General features: G+C 39.8%; 2 protein-coding genes across 5 annotated transcripts; one reads left to right on the top strand and one right to left on the bottom strand.

Moving 5' to 3' along the window:
* Positions 1-1,932: 1,932 nt before the first annotated feature.
* Positions 1,933-8,236, bottom strand: LOC111260896 (uncharacterized). The gene is made up of 2 exons (XM_086968485.1): positions 8,139-8,236; positions 1,933-3,170 (listed from the first exon to the last, which is right to left on the bottom strand). The coding sequence occupies exon 2, from the start codon at positions 3,065-3,067 to the stop codon at positions 2,246-2,248; it is 822 nt and encodes a 273-aa protein (XP_086824611.1). The 5' UTR covers positions 3,068-3,170; positions 8,139-8,236; the 3' UTR covers positions 1,933-2,245.
* Positions 8,237-8,420: 184 nt separating this feature from the next.
* On the top strand, positions 8,421-22,446 carry mtm (phosphatidylinositol-3-phosphate phosphatase). 4 transcript variants are annotated; one of them, XM_022833972.2, is made up of 16 exons: positions 8,421-9,386; positions 12,192-12,320; positions 14,633-14,733; positions 16,321-16,381; positions 16,652-16,794; positions 17,037-17,126; positions 17,362-17,558; positions 17,727-17,898; positions 18,119-18,305; positions 18,698-18,858; positions 19,092-19,206; positions 19,735-19,871; positions 20,092-20,217; positions 20,342-20,496; positions 20,984-21,089; positions 21,351-22,446. In XM_022833972.2, exons 1-16 carry the CDS (start codon positions 9,350-9,352, stop codon positions 21,504-21,506), a joined length of 2,073 nt encoding a protein of 690 aa, XP_022689707.1. In that variant the 5' UTR covers positions 8,421-9,349; the 3' UTR covers positions 21,507-22,446. The 4 variants fall into 4 exon arrangements, with proteins under 4 accessions (XP_022689707.1, XP_022689717.1, XP_022689701.1 ...); XM_022833966.2 differs by lacking the exon at positions 8,421-9,386 and adding an exon at positions 9,816-10,404 and having other exon boundaries at positions 16,324-16,381; XM_022833954.2 differs by lacking the exon at positions 8,421-9,386 and adding an exon at positions 9,817-10,404.
* Positions 22,447-22,855: the final 409 nt, after the last annotated feature.

Below are 22,855 nucleotides of genomic sequence, written 5' to 3'. Positions count from 1 at the left end.
CCGTCTGCCGAGCCAGTCTGCCTAAACAGGATAAAAATAAGAACCAAAACTGTCGTCGTATCCACTTACGGGAACATCAGGATTATCGCAAACAACTTTACCACTATAGATACTACACATCGGCGCGTTTTGATTAGCTTATGTTGTATCCGTTCTGTGGCGATAGGACAAGATTCTAAGGGATAACGGACCAACCATGAAATTCGCCGAATTTATGCCGTGAAGGCCTAAAAAAGACATCCCAATGTTACTTAAATTATAATAACTTAAAAAAACCCAGTATCGGATAGATAACGTAAACTGGATTAAAACTTGTTTATTACTGACTAAATGCAATTAGTAATTGATGCGATAATCTCCCTAGAAACGTCTAATACCTTATAAAGTTTTCACGTCAAGCTGTTTCGCAAACTAAGTAAGCTAAAAAGCATATCTTTTTTCATTTGTAACTTATTACAGCCACCGGCTTCTTGCTGTATACCTATTAGTTTTCACTAAAGTAAAATTGTAGTAATCGATTTCCGCTTGACAAGTTGCTAGTTCTCTAAATAAATGAACATAAAAATAAAATTGTCGAAAGGACACGCCTTAAGACAATAGCGCCATGTCTCGATTATTGTCTTCGTTACACATGGTAAATCTGCTACCAGTGGTAAGCGGCAGTATGGACCATGCGCGATATTCAATAACTGTGAAACGTTTTGCCGCGTTCGAGGGTGGCCTTCGATATAAGCCTCTTAGGTGAAAATGCGTAAGGCCGGCTAAGCGCTATCTCCGATCTGCAGAACTGTAATAGGCACCCCGACGCATCTGAGCGGGGGGAGTGAAACGCAGACGAGTTTTTGCTCGAGCTTTTTTGGGGTATTTTCTTTGCCATGGGGCAAAGAATTATTCCATAAAGAAGCCTTCGTGGAGAGGCGGGAGGGAGGTGTAGGCAGGGGAGAAGCCGGGCAATAAAACAGCTTGTTTCGTTAACTTGTGGAAGACCCTCACGGAAAAACGTTGTTCTGCAGTCGCTCCATGGTGAATTTACTTTGACCGTACGCAGAAGACGTCTGAATTCAAATGCTCTCATATGCATCCTACATATCAATACATATACCGATACATACAATACAATTCCACGAAAAATTACCGAGACATATGTATATTTGGTAAAATTCACGTAGCCAAAGAATATTGTCAAATGCCGCGACACGTTTCAAGCGCAGAAGAAACTATTGGCAGCAACGCATTTTTCTGTTTACGTCAAAATATCTACACATGCGTAAAAATCTTGATAATCATTTTTTTTTAATTAAAAAATGCACCTTTTCAACTGCAACAAGAAAAAAACATATTATTTATGTAACTTATATCCCTTCTATGGTTTATCGGGGCCCCTGCGCACTTAATTTTTTGAAGCGTTCCTTCACTATAGGTTTACATAGACACCTTTCGGCTACGGTTGTACCAGGTATTAAGATGGTAAAAATATTTCCGTTTTGTGGGATCCGTCAGCGTTCTATAGGTGTTTCATCTCACAACACAGAGCGCCCCGATTTTAAGATTTACTGAAATAATAGATAAAAATTATTATCCATATGTAGCAGCGAGTATTTAAATAAAACGCTTTTCAACGATCGAAACGAATCAAGCGGGATAATTTAAAATGAATAGCAACACTTCAAGAAATCGAGTACGAAACTCACAGGCCCGCTATTATTTATAGATGGCCGTGAGACGGATGTGACAAATTGGATAATATTTACTTACCAGCAGACTATATTAAGCAAGTTTACTTAATGATATCTGAACTCGACGAAAAATCGATTTGTATAAGAAAAAGACTATTTACAAATGTTACTACTTCATCACGACAACACCCAGACCTAGTAACTAATCCTATGTTGTATAGTGACATTATTAATTTAAAAATGATATTGCACGCTATAATCAGTCTAAGTAAATTACTTTATTTGGATTACTTAGAAAACCCCGCACGTATTTATTGTCAGTTTTACGTGCGCCCGTCTATACGGTAAAAGCGTACTTCTAGTCAATGGCAGACTCAGTTGTTCGCTCACCTAACTGCTGTGATATATTTATTATGTGACGAGCTATAATCCAAACGTGGCGTTTTGATTATACTATTGTTTTAAACTTACATATAATAACAGTAAAATCAGCCCTATAATTACCACTATCACGAGTTTATTCCAATGGCATAACCAGATCGAAAGAGCACAGATGGTCATAAATAAATCTAGCTGTGATCTAGCAATGAGTCACCATCATACAATAGCTGTGTTCCTCTGGGGTCTTCACCCATGGCCTCTTGGTGTTGTTGACCGAAGTACACAGAGCTGTCCGTTTGAAACTCGGTAAATGCTTGATTAGCGTCGCTATAATCGTGCAAGGTTAGGCAACCTTCTTGGATCGGGTGATATCCAGACAATATGCCCGGGTCATCCAAGTCGCTTATACCAAGTTCACTGGCACCTTGTACCTGAGGATTCGCTACGAATGAAGAAGCGTCAAGTTCTAAAACAGCTGTTACTTTATAATCTACCATCATGCCTGAACTACTTTCCTGTGGCTGCTTTTGTGTAGAAACTGATTGTAGTTCACACTGTGGCGACGTTACCAAGAAATAAACTTTTCCAGCCTCTTTATTAACGACAGACGTTTGCGCATTGATCGAGCCGAGCGAATCGTCTGCGGGCGTTGAAGCAAAAAATCCGTGTATCTCCAGTAATCGAGAGTTCATTTGTTCACACCCTTGGGGGGACCTTGTTTGGGGTGTCGTCGCTTCGCGTTTTCCAAGGCAACTCTCGTTTGGAGGTGGACACCAAGCACGTCCTCTTCGACCGTTCTTCGGATTCCTCATGTTTCCGATTTCTAATGGAAAATAATCTTTCCGTCCGTTTGTGGAAGACGAAACACACGATTCGTGCGTCTCATTTGTAGCAAAACTGATTTCTTCTGTGTCTAAAGGTTCTTCTTGAGGCAATTGAAGGACATTTTTAATATACTCATCTAATTTAGATGCTAAACTGCTAGCTTCTTTTGTGCACCTCGTTCTCATTGTATGAGAGTAGTTGTTGCTCAAAGTAGTAGATCTCGATCGCCAGAAACGAGAATTGAATCGAGACAAGATTATCGGCGCAACAGGCAGCTTCCGGCGAGCCCTGAAACATGTGACGATGCAGATGAGTTGCCGTTTTATTATTTTACCAAAACTGCATGTCCTAAAAATACGTTTAATGCAACCCAGCTTGCCAGCCATTTGTCACTTCTCAGTGTATTTTCGAAATGATCTTTATGTGTTACGGTATTCAATTACTATCGGCAAACTCGCATACACGCAGGTTGATTCATCACTCACTTCTCCGGTCCTCAATAGTCCGACAATTACCTTCTCGTCAACAGAAAGACTGAATGAAACGGATCAAAATCTAAATCTACCCTTACGCACGAACGAAAATTTCTCTCATAAGAAAAAAAGGCCCAAAAAAAGTATCTCTTTGGATAGACTGGTTACAATTTTTGCTGCTACTTTATATAATAAAAGCCGATTAAAATGATAGTACATCTTAAAGCACAGCCGTGATCTTGACCACAGCCATCGTTCTTCCAGTAACTTCGGTGTGAGAGGGACTGTTCTTATTTAGTGGGGTCTTGCAACGTCGTACGGTTGCCGCTAAACGGCCAGAGCTAATCTTTAACAGATGTTTCGGCTGAGTTGTATCAGTATGATAATTCTATTATTTTTAGGTGTTACTATTGTCGAGGCATGAGGTCGTCAATTCAATGAAATGACGGATATTTGGATGATAGGGGTGGCGCCTAAAAGTATTCGCAGATGCATCGTAAAAAGATTCGCAGTCGCAGAAACGAATGGCCATGTCCACTAAATCTATGACACCATAGTGATTGCTTCAAGCAGGCGAGATGAAAACATATGCAGGCTTAACGGAGAAAGAAAACAATACAGAAACGACTAAAGTGACATACATTTAGAAGTTGTATCCAATAATATTTGAACGGGTGGCCAGACAATTATTTGTTGACAGGCGCTGCGGAGATGTTCATGGCGGTATGCGCCATCCAAGACTGTCAATCGTATCTGTCCACGGACCGTAAACGGCAACGAAGCGGCTTGCGAAGGGTTCGATGCATGGCGCAATATGTGCAATTGTATTGGATAAACGCAGACCTTGCTTGAAACTCGATTTTCAAAATTTGTGCAAGTGTCACGATCCGAAACGGAACCGAAACTATTTTGCCGGTCGACACTGACCAGACACGCCCAACCCAGCATCTCTCTGCACAAACAAGTGCAGTTTCAGCCATCGAGATTTTGTATCCTACTTCATTTCCACATTAGTCCAGCAAATATCTAGATCTGCCTTGCGATGCAATAGAACATTGTTCAACTGATCATAAACAGAGGAACTAATTGATGTACGGATTCTTAGCAAAAGGTCACCGATCAGTACGCTGAAAAGCCTGGTGTAATCTTGATAATCGTAATAATTCAGAGGCAATCGCGTCCACTCCTTATTTTCTGTATATACAAACTCGTATTTTCATTGCTTTTCGTGCCGTCGTGGCGACATGAGCGGTGCACACTGCATATACAAACGTGAACTCGGGCCTTCATTTTTTTCTTCATTTCGCATAACAACACAATGGTTAAAAAAGAAAACGAAAAAAAGACGATCACGTGCTAAATTTTTGCCGCTATTCTAAACTAAATCTTCGAGTGAATTTGGATTTTCTGCCAGAATAGCAACATTTTTTTTGTATAGACGGAGGTAGTGGCATAAGTAAGCCTAATTTACCTGTCATTTTCTATATGAAGTTATTGAACCGTAACGCAAAAAAATACCACAATAGCACTTACGGGTAGCATTTGATTTCCCGTTATCATCCCGTTTATCATCGATCCCGTTAATCGAATTTCTAAAATATGAACCGTACCAGAGCTCTCCTGCGTAACCATAACATAGTAACTGATTTTAATTAGCTAAAAATTAACAAGAACAGATTTAATGAAGGCAAATAGAGAAATCTAGTGCTAGATAGTGCGGTTCATCTGTTGTTTGAAAGACTGTTGTCAGAGACTGAATCATGTTTTTCTCAACCTTCGGCTGAACCTCATATCGTTCCGAAGTTAAAAGCAATCGAAATAAATAACGCACAACCATAACGAACAGATGGCAGGCTAGGATGAATAACAGGTAAACACAAGTGGCGTAGGTGGTGTACCGCTACCCCGGGCTACACTCTTCAATATCTAGGCATTTTACTCTTCACCACAGAAACTATGCAGATAGGTAGGTATTTTTTTGGCATATAGACATTGTGGCAGGCTACTAACGGCATACGTATTTATCATTATTCAACTTTAAGAGGACGAGCAGTCACTGACTTGAAGACGGTCGAACGTTTTAGCCATTGAAATGATTTAGGCGGTTAGCATTAGAGTGAATCTCATTGCACTGATACACTTCTGTATTTCTGTACAATGTTAATCGAGAAAACCTGGAATTATATATAACTGTAGTTTGCCTCTACGTATATATACGCAGGGAGTAATAAACGATCCCTCGCTCGGTAACATTTTTGGTTACTTATGCTTGTGATTAGTATTCGAACCCATATTGAACGTGTTAAAATCCGTATAGGCAAATTGTCTTATTGTTTGAGCCATATATTTCGTTCGCAGAGGTAGACAATGGTGATTTGATATCACCATTTAGCATCACGCCAGTGTTACGCGTGTGCGGCAGAACACTGCCCTGAGAACTTACATGACGGTGCAATAAGTTTCAGCCAACTTCCACTGGTTTTGCACGAGCTGTTAATTTGTTTATCATGCCGCCATCCTATTGGAGACGAGCCCATCAACGTCAACAGGAGCCAACACTTTCAATGTAGAAACTGTTATCTCTCTTCGTTCGAACTTTTTCAAGATGTTACAGCCCTCTCCAGTTCATGCTCGCAAACGGAGCGCGCCTCTACGTATTCAGCCATACCCACTTTGGAGAATGTATAAGACTTCTATTCATCGTGCTTAAACAATAAGAAAGTCATCGATGAATCTGACACCGACAAATGAATACTCTCAGAACTGCATAAAATTGCGCTGTCTATTGTAGCTTCCTTACTTTTTTTTTTTTTTTTTGTTTGGCGATATAGAACGGCAAAGGGGTGTCAGATCCTTGTTGCACGATTGTCAAACGTGAAATTTAACCCGAATCAATGTGCTCCCGAAAGGCGACTACGAGGCGACTAACCATGCACATGTTGGTAAAGTAAAACATTTTGTGTTAGAGATATTTGGAAATTGGCACAATACTGTAGGGAATACGGAAGAGGCCCAGGAAAATCATTGAAATTCATAGACAATTCTAAAATACTACACGCTTCTATTACGCCCTCAATGGCTGCTGCCGTAAATACATGTGTATATATATATATATATATGAAAAGGTGCCACTATATGGAACACGGGTCGGAGCGAGACAGTCAAATATTTTTTCTCCGTGTCAAGAGCCTCTATTGAACGATAGAGAAACAAAATAATCAGTTTGTTTTTCTCCTTCAGTTTCGCCTAGTTCGAAATAGTTCGAACCACATAGTATCAAAGTACGTCGTATTAATTTGGTAAATATACGTATATATATATATAGTACCACATGTTGCTGTTGCCAATGATGTCTCACATATGGTGGATTTTGAGAGAGACTTTGGCGACATATTTTTACATATCAGTTCAAAACAGCATTGGCAATATATGTATCTCGCTGCGGACGATGACGATCATCATTTATTCTAAAATCACTATAATTATATAGGTCCTAGCATAATCCAGCTTTGAAGGACAATGTACACATTACTGCCGCTTTTTTTTCACTTATCGAAAACAAAATGCAGCTTATCGATGTACCGCAACGTAGGCCCAACAAAATCTGGCCTTATGCTGGATAGCAAAACGCTATGCAGATCTATGCTAAACGAATTCTAACTTTTGACCTGTCTTACGTAGCAGTAAATTATTACAAAGCATCGTCTCTTCTAGTTGTAATCAGGGCCTTTTCTAAAAAATCTTTCTTTTTTACTTATTGATTTCTTCACATAAAACAATTAGTGGCCCATATGGTTTTATTGTTGGCCTTTCTAACCCTACTTTATGAGACTTCACAGGCCAACGAGATGCCTTTTACTGATATTTTCTCGACTACCAACAAAGTGCAATAAGCCGATTTAATCTACACAACAGAAGAGTATTTTATGAATCCACGGGTTTTGTTTCTGTTGTTTTCGACGATAGGATTAAATAAATTTTCATCCATACAGCCCTATCCTATATATGGTTATTCAACGAACAAATGTAGAGGGTGATTGAGATCAATTCTATCCGCGGATGAGTTAGTTTCTAAGCCACAAATACCAACATATTGTGTTGCGCCTATGGCGATGCCTACTGGTTGGTCCTCTGTTATCACCTTTTTTTTTTATTAGAAGAAACCCAATTCGAGCGTCGTCAGTTTTAATCTATAGATATTACTAAGTCGTGATAGCATAATCCTACCGGATCGAAGTAAATGTACGAAACGCAATTGAAATAGTTACTCTAAATGTCTTGATATTTGTGATGTGGATCTTACTATGTTGGTTTACGCTTGATCAGAGGTAAGGATTAGATAAAAATCTTTATTCCAGTAGGACGGAAACGAGTCGTAGTAGACGAATTTACAGTTTACAGTTATAACAAAAATCCTGCTTAATGGCTAGATAATACATTACATGTCAAACGATTTAAACATATTGAATGTGACCCTTCCGAAAATGCATCTGCTTTTTTCTAAATTTTGTCTAATAATCTAATCTAATTTTTCTAAATTTTGAAAAAAAACAATGTTACATAACATATAATCGTCAGCTCAACGAAATGTGTCAACGAATTTTTTTGTTAACGTCGCCCTCGTAGACAACATATTGCGCCCAGCCCCTTACAGCTACAAATGTAGCGCAAATGTAAACATGCAAAACACATAGGTGCTATTTAAATGTATTAAATAGTTCTGGGTAAAACCTTTCACCATCATACAACACAAAGAAGTCCTCAGAAACAGTTTAAAGCCTACCTGTCTTACGTTATCAAATTACCCATTTCTCATATGATAAACAACTTCTAACTAGATAATTATCACCTAATCATATGAGTGTGAGAAACACAAAAATGTTCTAGCTACAAACGAACCCAGTACAATGTTTCTATACAAATACCCTATTTAGATTTGTCTGCCAAGAGCGGCGACACCGTCTGCCCTCTCCTCACTCGCTCCGACCGCCCCGCGAGGTCCGCATGTAAATAAAAATACGTTCACCCATCTAATGTTCCTGCGCTTTGCAGTCGTTGCCACCAGTGCTGCGGCGAGGCCTTCTGTAGAGACAGCTTATTGTCGGCGCGCCACATAGAATACACCGCTGTGGCAGAAAGGCAGCAGCTATTATCTGGCGCCTCGGCGACAGTCTAATCCCTATTAACAATCACTGGGCAGGTGCTTGGTTAACGCTTGCTTATTCAACTGATTGTTGTTGACCTCTGCTAACTTCAGCGGTTATCGCTAGCCACTTAGCCCATTATTTGGTGGGGCGTATCTTCAGTTAACACAGTAGTAGCAGGCGCAAGTTGCAATTACTAAGTTAGTGGTTTGATTCTCGCGCTAAACTAAGCCGCCAGACAGGTAACACGAAAACGAGCTGGGGTAACGGGGGTGTTTCTACCCAGCTATTAAAACGCTCTGTGTGGTGCTGATTGCGGATTTTGCTGGTGGAAAGATCTCTTTTGCACAATGTGTGCTCTATGTTTGCGAGAGAGTTGATCAAGGAGACGACGATAACGAAGACAGTGGCGCTCCGTATCAGACGTGCGTGAATGTGGGCGAGACGGGTTAGATTTATTATAGGTTTACTACCTGTCCTTTCGCTAACAAATGGTACACATAACTGGTCTATGTACATTGCTGGTTTAGAATTTTAATTGTAATCTAGCTAACATCGCCGCCATTAGCTCGAGTACAGCAATTGCGATAGCTGGTCGAGCAACTCGATGCGATTTGAGTGGAGCACAACCTTGCGGAGAAGGCTGTTGTCGTAGTGAGAGTGTTGGTAATCCTCGTTTATGATGAATTTGCTCGTCTGTGGTGTCTCGATATAGAGTTAATAGCGTAATTGTGTCGCCGTTGTTGCTGAGCGGTTCCTGTTGACTGCCGTAAGCGATCTCGTGAATGCCACAACTATTATTATCAACCCCTCTTGGCTCTCCATCAACAACAAACACCAGCAGTGAACAATGAATGGCGGCGAGAAAGATTCGCTGGATGATTCGGGTAAGTTCGTATTTTGCATGTAGTCTATTTCGTTTCTAAGACGACAACTCCTACTGGACCACTGCTTGTAGTATTTGCCTAATAGAATTAAGGTATCGCGCCTTAACTGCTTCTACCTTTGCCTGACCATGCTCGATGAAGCATTGTTCATGGCGCACATGCACTAAATCCGGCGGTACGTCTCTCTCTCTATGTCTAGCCATTTTCTGCTGCTATATGCTAGCCCGTTTCGATCGGGAAGACTAGGAGAGGGGTGACAGTTCTGTTACGGTTGATGATGTGTCGTTGCTATTGTTTATATTGAAAGCATCGTCATAACCGGTTAGTAGGCTGTACCTATCCATATGTATAGAGCATCTACCGAATTTATGTTGTTTCATTGAGGCGTTGCGGCCGTTTTGGCCAGTGTTCCCGCCGTAACGCCATGGGTCGGTAATATTGTAGTGTGACATCGGAAGGTAATAGGCGGGCAGTTCAATTAGCTAACGTAATCGTGCTAACCAATAAGAAAGTGTTCGATGCTTTGTCAGTTACCTGTATAACAGATATTCTATGTGTGGTTAATTAGATTTCTGGTCCGATGGCGTGCGCGAAGAACACCTCTTGATTCGGAGGCATTGTGCGCATGCCCAATGTACGATGGAATGTGTGAACTCTGTGATTTCATGAGAACGATTTTATACCTAAGTATCATCGACATACTCCGCTAACAACACCTACACCGTCTGCCCATCAGAAGCATCAATCTCATTAGGCGAACGTAGAAAAACACCTGCCAATGCGTTATTCATAGGTGCATGCGTGCTTGTCTGGATGTTGACTCCGGACATCAGCTGATCAGTCGGCGCGTGTCATTGCCCATTCATTCATACCCAAGTTTAGATTTGGTATAGCTGCAAAGATCTGCAGCAGCTGAACCGACCTCCTCCTACCCGTTATTTCTGACAGTAAACAGAGGAGATGAGATATTTGAGAAGCTTCCACGACGATGATGATTGTATCTCTCTAGACGACGATTGTAAGTTTGCCGTATTTTCATTGACGTTGTGCTAGTGATGCCTGTGTGGTTTATAGTTTGGGGAGTATGCGAACAAGAAGTGCTATCGGTGAGGTAGTTGTACAGGGGCAGTGATTTGATAGCATTTGTTGTTGTAGCGATTAGCCTGAATGGAAAATAAAAACTGCTATGGCTGCTACTTGAAAAGGTGCTCCGCAAGAGGCGTGCAATACGGTCTTAAATTGAAATATTATTTGGCTTGAGGTTGCACTGACAAAACGATGTTTTTTTTGTGCGTATTCCAGCTCTTAGCATTTGGACGCCATGGTTTACTGTGATGCTAAAGTACCAGAGTAACGTTGCTCTAAACATAAAATCTCTTCATTTTACCTCGTGCATCGAGAAAGTACATCATTATGACTAAATGCGTTTTACTTATTCGAAGGTTGATGGCGGGAGCGCCGGATATAGCACTCAAATGTTGCAGGAATATACACTGGCTTCTCGTAAGCCTTAAGACTGACGACGTTTTTAGTCAAATCGAAACTTATTATCCAACGGAAACTTAGAGTTATCGAAAATCAAATTCGCCGAATAATTCCCTCCTGAAGCTCCTATGATACAATCAAGTAACTAAAAACTTCATTCAAAGTGTATACTCATTCACTTGGAATAAACACTAATTGAAGCCCTATTCGAAACCTATACGAAGTTAACCTTGGTTATATTTACACAGTTAACGCTGCGCTGTATTGATCCAATTTGGCACACCCTGTGGAAACTGTGCTATACCGCAAATGATGGTGTTGTGCTTGAAAGCATTTACTGTTGTTCTCATAGGTAAAGCCAAAGTAAATTTGATTGAAGGAGTCGTCTATCCTATCAAAATATCATAGGTAGATCTTTTGCAATTTCTCTATACTCTCTTGACTGAGCATGAAGCAGTATAATTTCACTCGAAAATGCAAGAAATGCCCAAAACACGTAAGGCAAATTCCCATGATATCAAGTCGCAAATTATGTTTGATCTAACTTGCGTGTTCACGAGACGATTCTTCTTTAGGTGTAATTTTTTCTATTGCATACGCTTTTTTGTTGATTGGAGGAGATCTCTATGATTCCCTTCAATTTAGAAATCGATATTTTATTGTTAAAGTTCTACGGAAGCCGACCACGTATAAGCTCCAGTCTACCGGAAATTTTTGTCATGCGGATGTTTACAACTTGTCCATAATTCATTGTGATATCCAACTAGATCAAACGTAAGTTGGTGAAATAGTGGTGTGCCAGCTAGATGAAAAGTCGAACCTGTGATAGCGCTGATTTGAGTCCGTTACGTTGTTAACCTGACGAACTGGTCTACGAACTTTGTTCACGCTAACTTAACTTTCAATAATTCGGACATCGGAAACAATCAACTTATCAACGCGTCTCCTTAGTATCAATTCGATGAACCACCTACGATTTACGAAAAGTTGTTAATTTTTCCGTAGGTCGTTTTTTTCACTCATCCCAATGGTACAATGAAAGCCATCCTACCTTTGTGTTGTGCATGATTCAGCTTGAAATGTACTCGTACGAGCATGTTGCGCTTCGTTATTCTGTCTTGGTCATTCTGAATGACTGTCAATTTATGGTCCTACTTTGCCTACATTTTATTTAGGGCGAAGTATCAGTATTTTTTTAAATACATGCTTTTTGTCATGTCTCTTATGTTGTGCTATTGCTATTATTAATGCTATTATTTTGGTAATTGAAATGGTCCTCCTCTTCGTTATGATTGCAATCATCTTCTTGACTGTTGCCAGGCGTGGATAAGTCGTCAATGTTGTGGGAAATGACTCGTTCACTAGACACGTTCGAGCTGTCCTCATCGTCCCGTGATACTCCCAACGTGGACAACGCCTCAGCTGGAGCAGCTTCTATAGATACTCACGGTATGTGGGTCAATGATCGTCGTTGTTTTTTCATTCTATAATACAATTGTTGAGTTTACATAGCTTGGGTTTCATTGATAATTCTTTATTTGAAAATGTTTATTTCTTTCATGTCAAGCATCAACAACAGTGTATTGATCTGCTATGTACTGCGAAATTTTTTTCTTTCGTTGTATTCGATAAAAAAGCGGTCAAATAAACGAAGCCATCCTCGTTATTTCATTCCTTTGCTTTTATTCCTTTCGCGTTCATTTCATATCACGATTTCTCATCACAATTTATTAACCTTTCACGCTCAAGCCTGGACACCAGTAGGTCTACCAGGCCATGAATTCGGTTTCCGTGTTTCGTTGCTACGATGTTATCACAAACACTGCCCAATACTACCGTGCCTCTATTTTCAATTATTAGAATATCGACCTTGATCAGCAGACCGTGTCGCCTTTGTGTGACACATTGCACGTCAGCAAGAAATCTCTGAACACAGCATATAACACTGATGTAGTATGCCTTTGAGATATTCTGAATTGCTTCTTTGCGCTCTGGAAGCCTATTTCGAAATCACTATGACGAACACTATCTCTCCGTGTGTTTTTCAAACGACTTCTTTTGCTAGATAGCTTCGAGCTATAGGCTCAGATGAACATTAACAAATGGTTCCTATCGTCGCTTTTTGGAAAAAAAAAATTATTTTTGCTAATTTTTTAACTATTGTGGCAGAAGCTTAAACGTTACGTCATATCGATGGAAATGCTATTTCACAACGCGATTCGACGCAAGTTGTATAACCTACTGCAATCCGCCTTCTAAGCTAAGCTAGATTTTCAGCCATGCAGTGCTTCCTTCTTCTTCGCGCCCTTTTCGAAAACGGCTTTATCCACTGAACAGTAGCGAATTATATGGCGTAATTAGACGAAAAGATCATGTGTACTCTTTTTTATCTAAAACATGTACTTGTATTCAAGTGTGCTAGCTAACCGAACGTGTCAGAATAATAAAACTGTCGTCATTTCTTTTTGTCGATACAGCGAGTAAGGTGTCCGCTTGTCAAATGGAAGGTCCAAGTTCGATTTTTGCAAGCATTCAGTAGTCTTTTCACACGTTGATTTTAATTAAAGGAAAGGATTGCCGTACAATTCTGTGACCTATAAGTTTACGCTTTCTAGCCTCAGTAGATAACAAGTGAGGTCATCGTACTTGGCGACGGGCAGCCGCGCAGACGAGCTATTGAAAAGAACGGTTAATACAAGCTCTGATGAAACAAAATCAGCCAGCTAATATTCGTCAGGCATCTCAGTTATACATATTTGATTAGCGCACATCTGCATGGATTCACATGAGGGAAACGATTATATAGTAACAATACTGATTAAATCAATATAGCACAATTAGAAAAAAGCATTGTCCCTAGCTGCTTTTGGACTTCGGGCCGATTTCAACCTTGCGCGGGTATTTTTAGACTCTATCCAGGCATATAAGAGACTTGAAAAGATGCGTCCCTACCTTCTACGCATACAGAACGATGAGTTAAAATGAAGAATATGTATGTCTGTGCGTCCAGTATACTTTAGATGCTAAATACCTTCTATTCGTGCACAATCGGCATCCATCTATTACAGAGCAGACGGTAATTGTTGGTGAAACATGTTACTCTCCTGGTTAGCGACTATGACACCCGTTCAGTCAAGGCTGATCGAATTCCACGTACAATCAGATTTCTGTTTGTCGATTTTCTCGTTATGGCCAAACTCGCTTAGCGGAAGCCGGAGTGCGCAATGGTCGTAGTAATAGCAGCATAATGTGTATAAAATTTGACTGTGTGTTCTCTATGCCCGACTGAATGCCAGTGGCTCCGGTTGTTCGTGACTTGCTGGGGCATTTATGAGAGATGTCGAATCACTAAATAAACAATCAGCATATTTAGCAATTGTATATCTACATAGGGTAACCGGCGACAGTATTGCTATCAATAAGAAACTGTTCTCGGTGCCACTATCATAGATTTGTTCTATTACTGTATTTAACAAGTCGGCGTATCAGACGGATATCAGTTGATTAGTGGGTGCACGAGAACTGTAAGCCTATGGAATTCGGGTTTAAGATGGCGTTACCAAATAAACGTTGTCATTCGAATTACCAATCGTTACATCTGCTTCAAATGGAGTACACGGCTGAAATTAAGCTGAGTATGTGAGCCGGTAAAGCTGTTTTAATATTGATTACAGTGAACACCACAAGCTATATAGTAGTGAAACTTTACCTAGTGTTTTTGGCATATCCGTTGTTAATTCATTTGTACATGTGTGTCATAGGTGGCACCGCTACGCCTACCTCAAGTCTCGTGTCCGGGAGTGGAACATCGGAGCACGGCGGATCGAGTAACGCTGGTACAATGGACAACAACCAGATAAGGGTCTGTTGAAAGAGTAAACTCGATTTTTATTATAAATTGGAGTAGAAAAAATACGCCCAAAATAATGCGCCAAAACAAATGTTGATTCATTTACGCATATTTATTATTCATTTTAATTATGGAAGGCATTCCAATAAAACTTTACGTTGAATAAATATTTAGTTCATCACGTAGGTCTCGCGCAATTTATATAGTCTTTTTCTGACTTCAACTATGAAAGTGTCCGGCTGACCTCTTAGATCCAAGCAAGAAGAAGGTTGCGTAATCTGAATCTTATAGATAAAAAAAAATAGACTGTGATGTGTATTGCGATTTCGAAGCCGATATGGGCAAACCAACCCCTGATGTATTTAGTGCTAGAAGATAACGCCAAATACCGCAAGGATTAATTCTCACAGATAGAATACCGGTTGCAGCCAACTTTGTCGTAATGGCCAAATTATTGCTGCTAAACCTTTCTATTTTCGCATTACCCATTCGAACGCCTCAGACCAAAAGCAGTGCCGTTTTATTGCATTAGTGTCGAGAAAGCATTGGCCATTTGTCTTGTATGATAGCTTTAAGTGGCCACACATCTCAGGGAGTCGTATCACTTGACAACTGAGGCTTGGCAGTGCACCGAAAGTGTTTGTTTCAGTGTCTTTGCTTAGACTCAGTATAGAGAGTTTTGAAGGTGAGTGCCATTTCTGGAAATATTCGCAATTATCTATTGTTTTATTACGATCAAGGCACAGATGCTTTCCAGAAGAAAACTGTGCCGTCTAGGGTCATGTTAGATGTGTGACCGAAAAAAAAAAACACCTTAAAAATACTTCTGTAGCTTTTGTTCGCAAAATTTCGAGTATTTCTCTTAGTAGCCGATTAATTACAAGAAAATTGATGAGGTTTGTTGCGTCGGAGAAAACGAGACCGACGCGTGACTGGCCATGACATCGCCAAGGAACTAAACATTTACCGCAAAATAGTTTGAAATTATTCAAAGAAAGCTGGCTACGAAAAAATGTTCGTTGTTCGAACGCCACACGGAATAACGCAAAGAAAAAAATATTTAGATCATAATTCCATCTGAGAAACGCAATGAAATCAATTCAGTTCTATAGCGGTCAATTACGGATGATGAGAAACAGATCACATACAGTAATTATATGCAAGTGGGAAAAAATATGCTTCACATCCTGTAGCAAAGGCCGAAGGTGATGTTATGTGTTATTGGTAGCATTGGGCAGGAATCGTGCGTTATGAGTTACTCTCGTCTGGAAAAACGATTGATGATGAAAAACTGACAAGATTACAACAGGAAAGAAGGAATCGACGTACATTTCTAGCTTCCCGACAAAAATGGACGAAAAATTTCAATGCATCCGCTCCTAGATCTTGTGTCAACAAACTATCACTGGTTTCGATCTTTGCAGAACTAGAGAAATGGCAACAGAGGTCATCGATTAGTAATGTTCTTTTCAAAAATAAACAATATTTGTTTGAGTTTTGGCTTTAAAACAGTCAATACTTGTTTCGACAACTGAATATATTGTATTTATCGAATAGATTAATATATTTACTTGATTTATTCACACGAAATTATTTCAGAAGTTGGTACCGTTTGACGAAGTTCCACTACTGCCAGGCGAAAAGCCCCCCTTAAAAAATGGTAAGTACTCAGCCCAACAGAATGTTGTATACTGCCTTTTATCCGCTGGTTGCACGCGATCAAAGATAACATTTATGTACTTTTCTTAAATGGAGAGCACTTCGTTTACTAACCAATCTTCGGCGAGGTCATATGCTTCTCAGTTTTTTGGTGCATCAATTATCTCTATTTTTTCCATAGTGCAGAGCACGTGCTGTCTCAAGCTTACTCATTCTATGGCACACTAGAACAGTACCGCATTGATCGTTGTTTCTTTATTTATTTCTACAGCTCAAGACGTATCCTACCTCTGCCCATTCCACGATCCGATTCGCGGCACGATCTACGTGACCAACTACAAGCTCTACTTCAAAAGTGTGGACCCTGCCTTCGTTCTCGACGTGCCTCTAGGAGTGATCAGCCGAATAGAAAAGGTATTGTTAACTTGGCTCCTTATGTCGTGTTATGAATGTATAGATTTTTTTCAATAAGGCTGTTAGGATAGATAAAAGAGAGCAGTCGAGAAGTATGATACCCGTGCAATCTTCAGGACAGCAAATTCACTTGGTCACTTGTTGTTCTTAGTCGTTAAGTGCTTTTAATGTAATGTGGGCATAATATGTTGGAAGGGCAACAAAATCTAACAAGAGACATAATGAAAATAACTCTTTTACAGATCGGCTATCACTCGTCGAAGCAGGAGAATTCGTATGGCATTGAAGTGGTCTGTAAAGATATGCGTTCGCTGAAGTTTGCGCACAAACAGGTGGGATGTTGGTGAAATACACATTACTTCATCGAACGTGTAAAAAATAAATGACACTGGTGGAAACAGCATTAATCCAGCCACGATATGGTGAAATCTTTTCTTTCACAGGACAACGTATACTTGACTTTGATGAAGGAGGAGTAAACATCCAATCCAGGATAGCTGTTATCATTTAATGAGAAAATCTATTTAGTTTTACGTGTATGAAAAACGATTTGAATCTATATTTCAGGAAGGTCACTCCAGACGCGACATTTTCACCAAAATGACGCAATACGCATTTCCTCTTTCAAACAACCTTGACTTTTTCGCCTTCGAGTACAAAGAGGACTTCCAGGAAAATGGCTGGGCAGTTTACGACGCCGAGGCAGAGCTAAAACGACAGGGATTACCAACTGAAACGTGGCGAATTTGCAATAAAAATGCCGGGTACGTATTTAAATAAGCGGGCCAATTTGAAGATAAAGGAGCGCTAAATAATATAGTCTCCCGTCCGATATCTACCAGTGAGGCGTTTAATATATGTAATTGTTGCAAATAATTGGAATTCGTATGTAGTTGTTGCGCTGATTGCTTCTTAATTTAATGGCAAATCAGGTACAGACTATGTGACACATACCCAGAGATTTTCGGGGTACCCGCGCTTGCTGATGACCCGATGCTCGAGGTGGTGGCAGGCTTTCGTTCCCGAGGCAGACTTCCCGTTTTATCATGGATTCATCCAGAAACACATGCCACGATCACGCGATGCGCACAGCCACTGGTTGGAGTACGTATAATAGTGTATATCTCAATCGTTCTTTTGATCATGGGCACAGGACTACAAGGTCATAACCTGAGCTAAAATCGGTTCCATATTGTCCACTCGTCCATGCTGGTGATTTGGCCAACTTTCGTTCGGACTTATGGCAAGAGAACTTACCGCGAGATTGTCGTGCATTCTGTCTAACGTACCCGAATCAATATCGTACAATATCCCGTTCTTGCAGGTGACTGGCAAGCGTTGTACGGAAGACGAGAAATACCTGTCATACATTATGGAAGCAAATACTCATTCGTCAAAACTGTACATCATGGATGCTCGGCCATTAGTGAATGCCGTTGCTAATAAGGCCATGGGCGGGGGCTACGAAAACGAGGAAGTTTATAAAAAGAATGCTGAAGTCATGTTTCTTGGTACGACAAAAAGGTGTTCGCTTTCATTTGTTATACAAAAATGTTATTATGTAAAGAAGGTGCTTTGTATATTATTAATCAATTTGTACTTATTGCTTCATTTTCTCAAGTATTATTTATTGTTAGAAAGCTTTTTCTACTTTAGAAGTCTAATTGTTGTGTCATTTCACTTTCACTCCGGCTTCTAAATGAGATCTAAGACTAATGGAAAAGTTAGTTTATTTATTTTCATTTAAGAAAATGCAAAAATTTTGACTTTTTATAGTGCAACCAGGCGTAATTTGCTAATGATCTAATACTAGCAAGTTCAGGATAAAATTCGATTTCTTGTTTCGCAACCTAGTGTTTATTTGTAATTTTTTCTCATCCCTTTAAAATTTTCTTCTGTACAGATATACACAATATTCATGTGATGCGAGAATCGTTAAGGAAGTTATCTGAAGTTTGTTTTCCAAACATTGAGGACAACCATTGGCTGTCGAACGTGGAAAATACCCATTGGCTCGACCATATCTGCTGTATTCTTTCGGGGGCGATCAAAATAGTGCACAAAGTAAGTTAAAGTAAGATAAGAGTGTACTGAATTTAAGAAGTTACTCCCTAAACGCTTTGAAGATTAATAAAAAAAAATAATAATAATATAATGTGGATATTACTATGCAATTATAGACTATATATCCATGTGAAGTCTTCGAATGAACAGATCGGAAGAACGTTAGCGTTTGGTCTCATTGGCTGAAACGAAATATGAAGTGTTCCACTTTCTGATGTGACTGCTTATTATAGGTCGAAGGCAGCCGGTCATCGGTTCTCGTCCATTGTAGTGATGGGTGGGACCGCACGTCACAGCTTACCTCACTTGCGATGCTTCTTCTAGACCCTTACTATCGAACTCTCAAAGGTACGTAAAAAATATTCATTTTTGCTTACTTTTTTTTGTAGAAAAGCAAATTCTTCTATGCGGCGATTTCTATCAGCATTCGATTCAGCCACTTGAATTCCAACGGATATTTGCCACTTGCCAAATAAAACACAAGTAAGGAGCAGTAACACAACAAAAGACACAATAAACATGTTCGAAACTATAATCTTACCTATTGAAAAAGAAAACGTGGTGAATGAGAGAGTTAACACCTTCTTGAAAATCGTAATCGTATTTTGAAATTATTGAATTGTTAGTTCTCACACAACTGCGTGTGGATATGGAAAACTTGGTAGCATTTGTTGGTATTTGTCCCTAAACTCAATTCAATCACAATTATAAAAAAAATAGTGATTTACTCAAAACAACTTCAAAGTACCCTCTTTATGCAAGCAGACCCAAAGGATTATTATCGCCTACACGAGGGGCAGGGGAAATTCGAACCGTTGTCAAGTTTGACCACAAGAACTATATTGACCATGTCTGTTCTGTTTCGTGTGACGATAGGCTTCCAGGTGTTGATTGAAAAAGAATGGTGTTCGTTTGGTCACATGTTCGAGACTCGATACGGCCACGGGGTCGATAATTACTCCGATTCGTATCGTAGTCCCGTTTTTGTGCAGTTCATCGACTGTACTTGGCAGGTGCGGTATAATCTACGATATAATAGTTTCAGGAGAGCAGCTGTAAGTTTCATGAACGCCGATACCCGTATATGGTAACAACAGTCACAAGCTTGTCCATATAATGATCTGTTGCGAGTAATTGTTGTGTTTCTGGCAACGTGGCTAACGTTTTGCAACCGCCGCCACTTATTAGCAAAGACAACTAAAATAATATCATGCGAACCCGTGAATTCGGCAGGTGATGAACCAGTTTCACAATGCATTTGAGTTTAACGAGAATTTCCTCGTGACGATTTTGGATCATCTGTACAGTAACCTCTTCGGAACGTTCCTTTATAACAGCGAGAAGATCCGTCTTGAGAAGGTTAATATAAATAAGGGAATTCAGTGTGGCTGACGCGGTTAGTTCGAAATTTTATTATTGAAAAGTTGTAGCGTTTATACCAGACAATCTAACAGATTTGTGTGTCTTTCCGGTGTGATTGCAGAATGCGAAAGCTCGAACAGAATCCCTTTGGTCGATGGTAAATTCGAACGCCGATTTGTACCTCAATCCCTTGTATACCCGTTACCCTCAACAGAGCGTCTTATTCCCAGTGCCTTCCCAGCGCCGGATTCGACTTTGGAAGACGTATTATTGCCGGTAAGCTAAAGGACGATATTCGTTCTGAAGTCGTCTAGTGAAATTGTGGTTCATTAGAATTGAGTAAATGTACATAGAGGGGAATGGTGCCTTTGTATCGTTAGTAAGTTACAGTTAAAGCTACTTTTAGATGAGAAGTTGTATTTTTAATTCAAAAGGTACTTTTAACTTTTTTGCTACAGCAAGTAGGTCAGATTTCAACGTCCATATCTAAAATGTCTAGTACGCAGTAGCTCTTCATAACTAGTGAAGTTGCAGGGACATACCGAAAGAATTTTATAAACACCCAAAGTGAAATTTTATAAATATTAAAAATAACAATCGCAATTACGATAATAATAATAATAACACTAATAAAAACAAAGCGGAATTGTTTAATCGAATTAAGGTGTTAAATATGGTGGATAGAAAAGACAATAAAGGTTGTATCTAGGAATTTGTTCTTTTATGGGTGTACCACTCAATCGACGTTTGGATCCATTTACAGGTGGAACCCTCGGATGCGATCACAGCAGCTTCTGGTAACACGCGGAATCGAACTTCTTGGGCTAAGGCGGACACTGCAGAAAACGGTAGATGAAGCCAGACGTGAGGTATGTAATGAACCTGCGACCTGCTCTATCCCTGGAGTTTCGTAAAGAAACCAAAGTGTAAACTGGAATTTGCTAATTAAAAAAACATTTTTCTTGTGCTTTGATCACTATCCACTATACTGATAGAATATTTTTTATGTATCCTTGCCGCATGAAAGTACAGCTCATTCTACCAAGATACGCATTTTTCTAGGGAACTATGTTTAAATATTGGTTCATGATTATCCCTCGTTTGTCTTTGCTCTACTGTCTTATTATTAGGTGGCAATCAACCAGGCTCGGAAGAAGGATAAAGAGTCAACTTCTACGTGCGGAGTGACCCGAAGTGGAGGTGGCGGGGCTGATGGTGCAAGCAGCTCAGGAGGAAGCAGCCCCGGAGGTCAGAGCAGCACCACTCATCAACCAGTTATGGTTTAGGGCACCTGATAAAACTGATTCCCTTACATGTGGAAACTCAGAATAATAACAACAATAATAGAAAAATTGCTGAAACCATTTAGCACAATATCTAGAAGATATAGCATGACCCGAGTAATCGTCATTAACCCGAGCAAACAGCCTTTTACGTTGCAGCCCACCGTGGAAAGATGGAAGCAATAGACCATTTGTTAATTTCTAGATTCAAGGTTTTCTATGGCGAAACCTCTATTTAAATTTTCAGTTAGAGCAGCGAACTTTAATTTAGTATAGCAGCCGCACTTCATTTGATATATCTTCTTCTAGGGCTCTTTAAGCTGTCTAGTAATGGCTCACCGCAGCTATATAATTTTATGTAAATAATTCTTTTGGGAATTTTTCCCGATACATTCCCTTGAAAGCATCTTCCACCACAGAAGATGAATCACAAGTAAAGATTGGTTATATAAACATATTCAAATCTATATTTACAAAAGTGACTTACATGCATTTTCATTGTGAAGGAAAATTAATATTTGAACTGTTTAAAAGTAAAAATATTGTTCTTTTACAACTCAAGCCACGTTTTGATCAGCACTACAGAGCTCCCGTTGGCCACTGCGGTACAAGCTGGAAATATACAGCGGGGTTCTTACACCGGTCCCATTTCCCTAAAATAGACCAACAGCATGATCCAGCTGCAGGCGCATTTCATATCGACACACAGGATGAGGTAACGCTAAAAAAAAGCTAGAAAGGTTCCTGCTTGTAGCGATGCCCTCTTTTCCTAAATATACATATACAGAAAAAATGAAGTTGGTTTACCCCACTAGTATAAAATAGATTCCGTAGACTTAGAAGGTTGGAAGCTTTATATATTAGCAGTGGTATTATTATTAGTTGTTGTGTAGTACTGATGGAACACGAGTCTCGGCAGTTCATTTGCCGAATCACTTATAACCAGGGTGTTTGAAAAGTCATGCAACATGAGACGACGGTAATAATATAAAGTATACGAACAGTAACACGGTGGGTTTAAACAGTCGCTTAACATAACTAAATTGCGTTGCTTTTTGAGTACACCATCGTAAGATCTGTGGGCAGTGCACTACTGTTGCACTAAGTTCCCTCACTTTTTCAACACTCTGTAAATACTTGTCGTGTGTATCTACTACAATGTTTTAATCCGCTAAAGCTGTACAGAGTAATTACATCACACAATTTTCCATAAATGACATACAAACAATTAGAATTCCTGTGTGGTATTTGTCTACAAAGACGTGTAACAGTGCGCTACCGAAACACTAAAGATTACAACGGACTCAACAGTGAATTATAGAAGGAGGCAACAGTGTAAATGGGGTACATAT

Source organism: Varroa jacobsoni, unplaced genomic scaffold (assembly GCF_002532875.2).
Source record: "Varroa jacobsoni isolate VJ856 unplaced genomic scaffold, vjacob_1.0 scaffold_53, whole genome shotgun sequence".
In the NCBI taxonomy this organism is placed as follows: Eukaryota; Metazoa; Arthropoda; class Arachnida; order Mesostigmata; family Varroidae; genus Varroa; species Varroa jacobsoni.
This window is presented reverse-complemented; position numbering and strand designations above follow the sequence as displayed.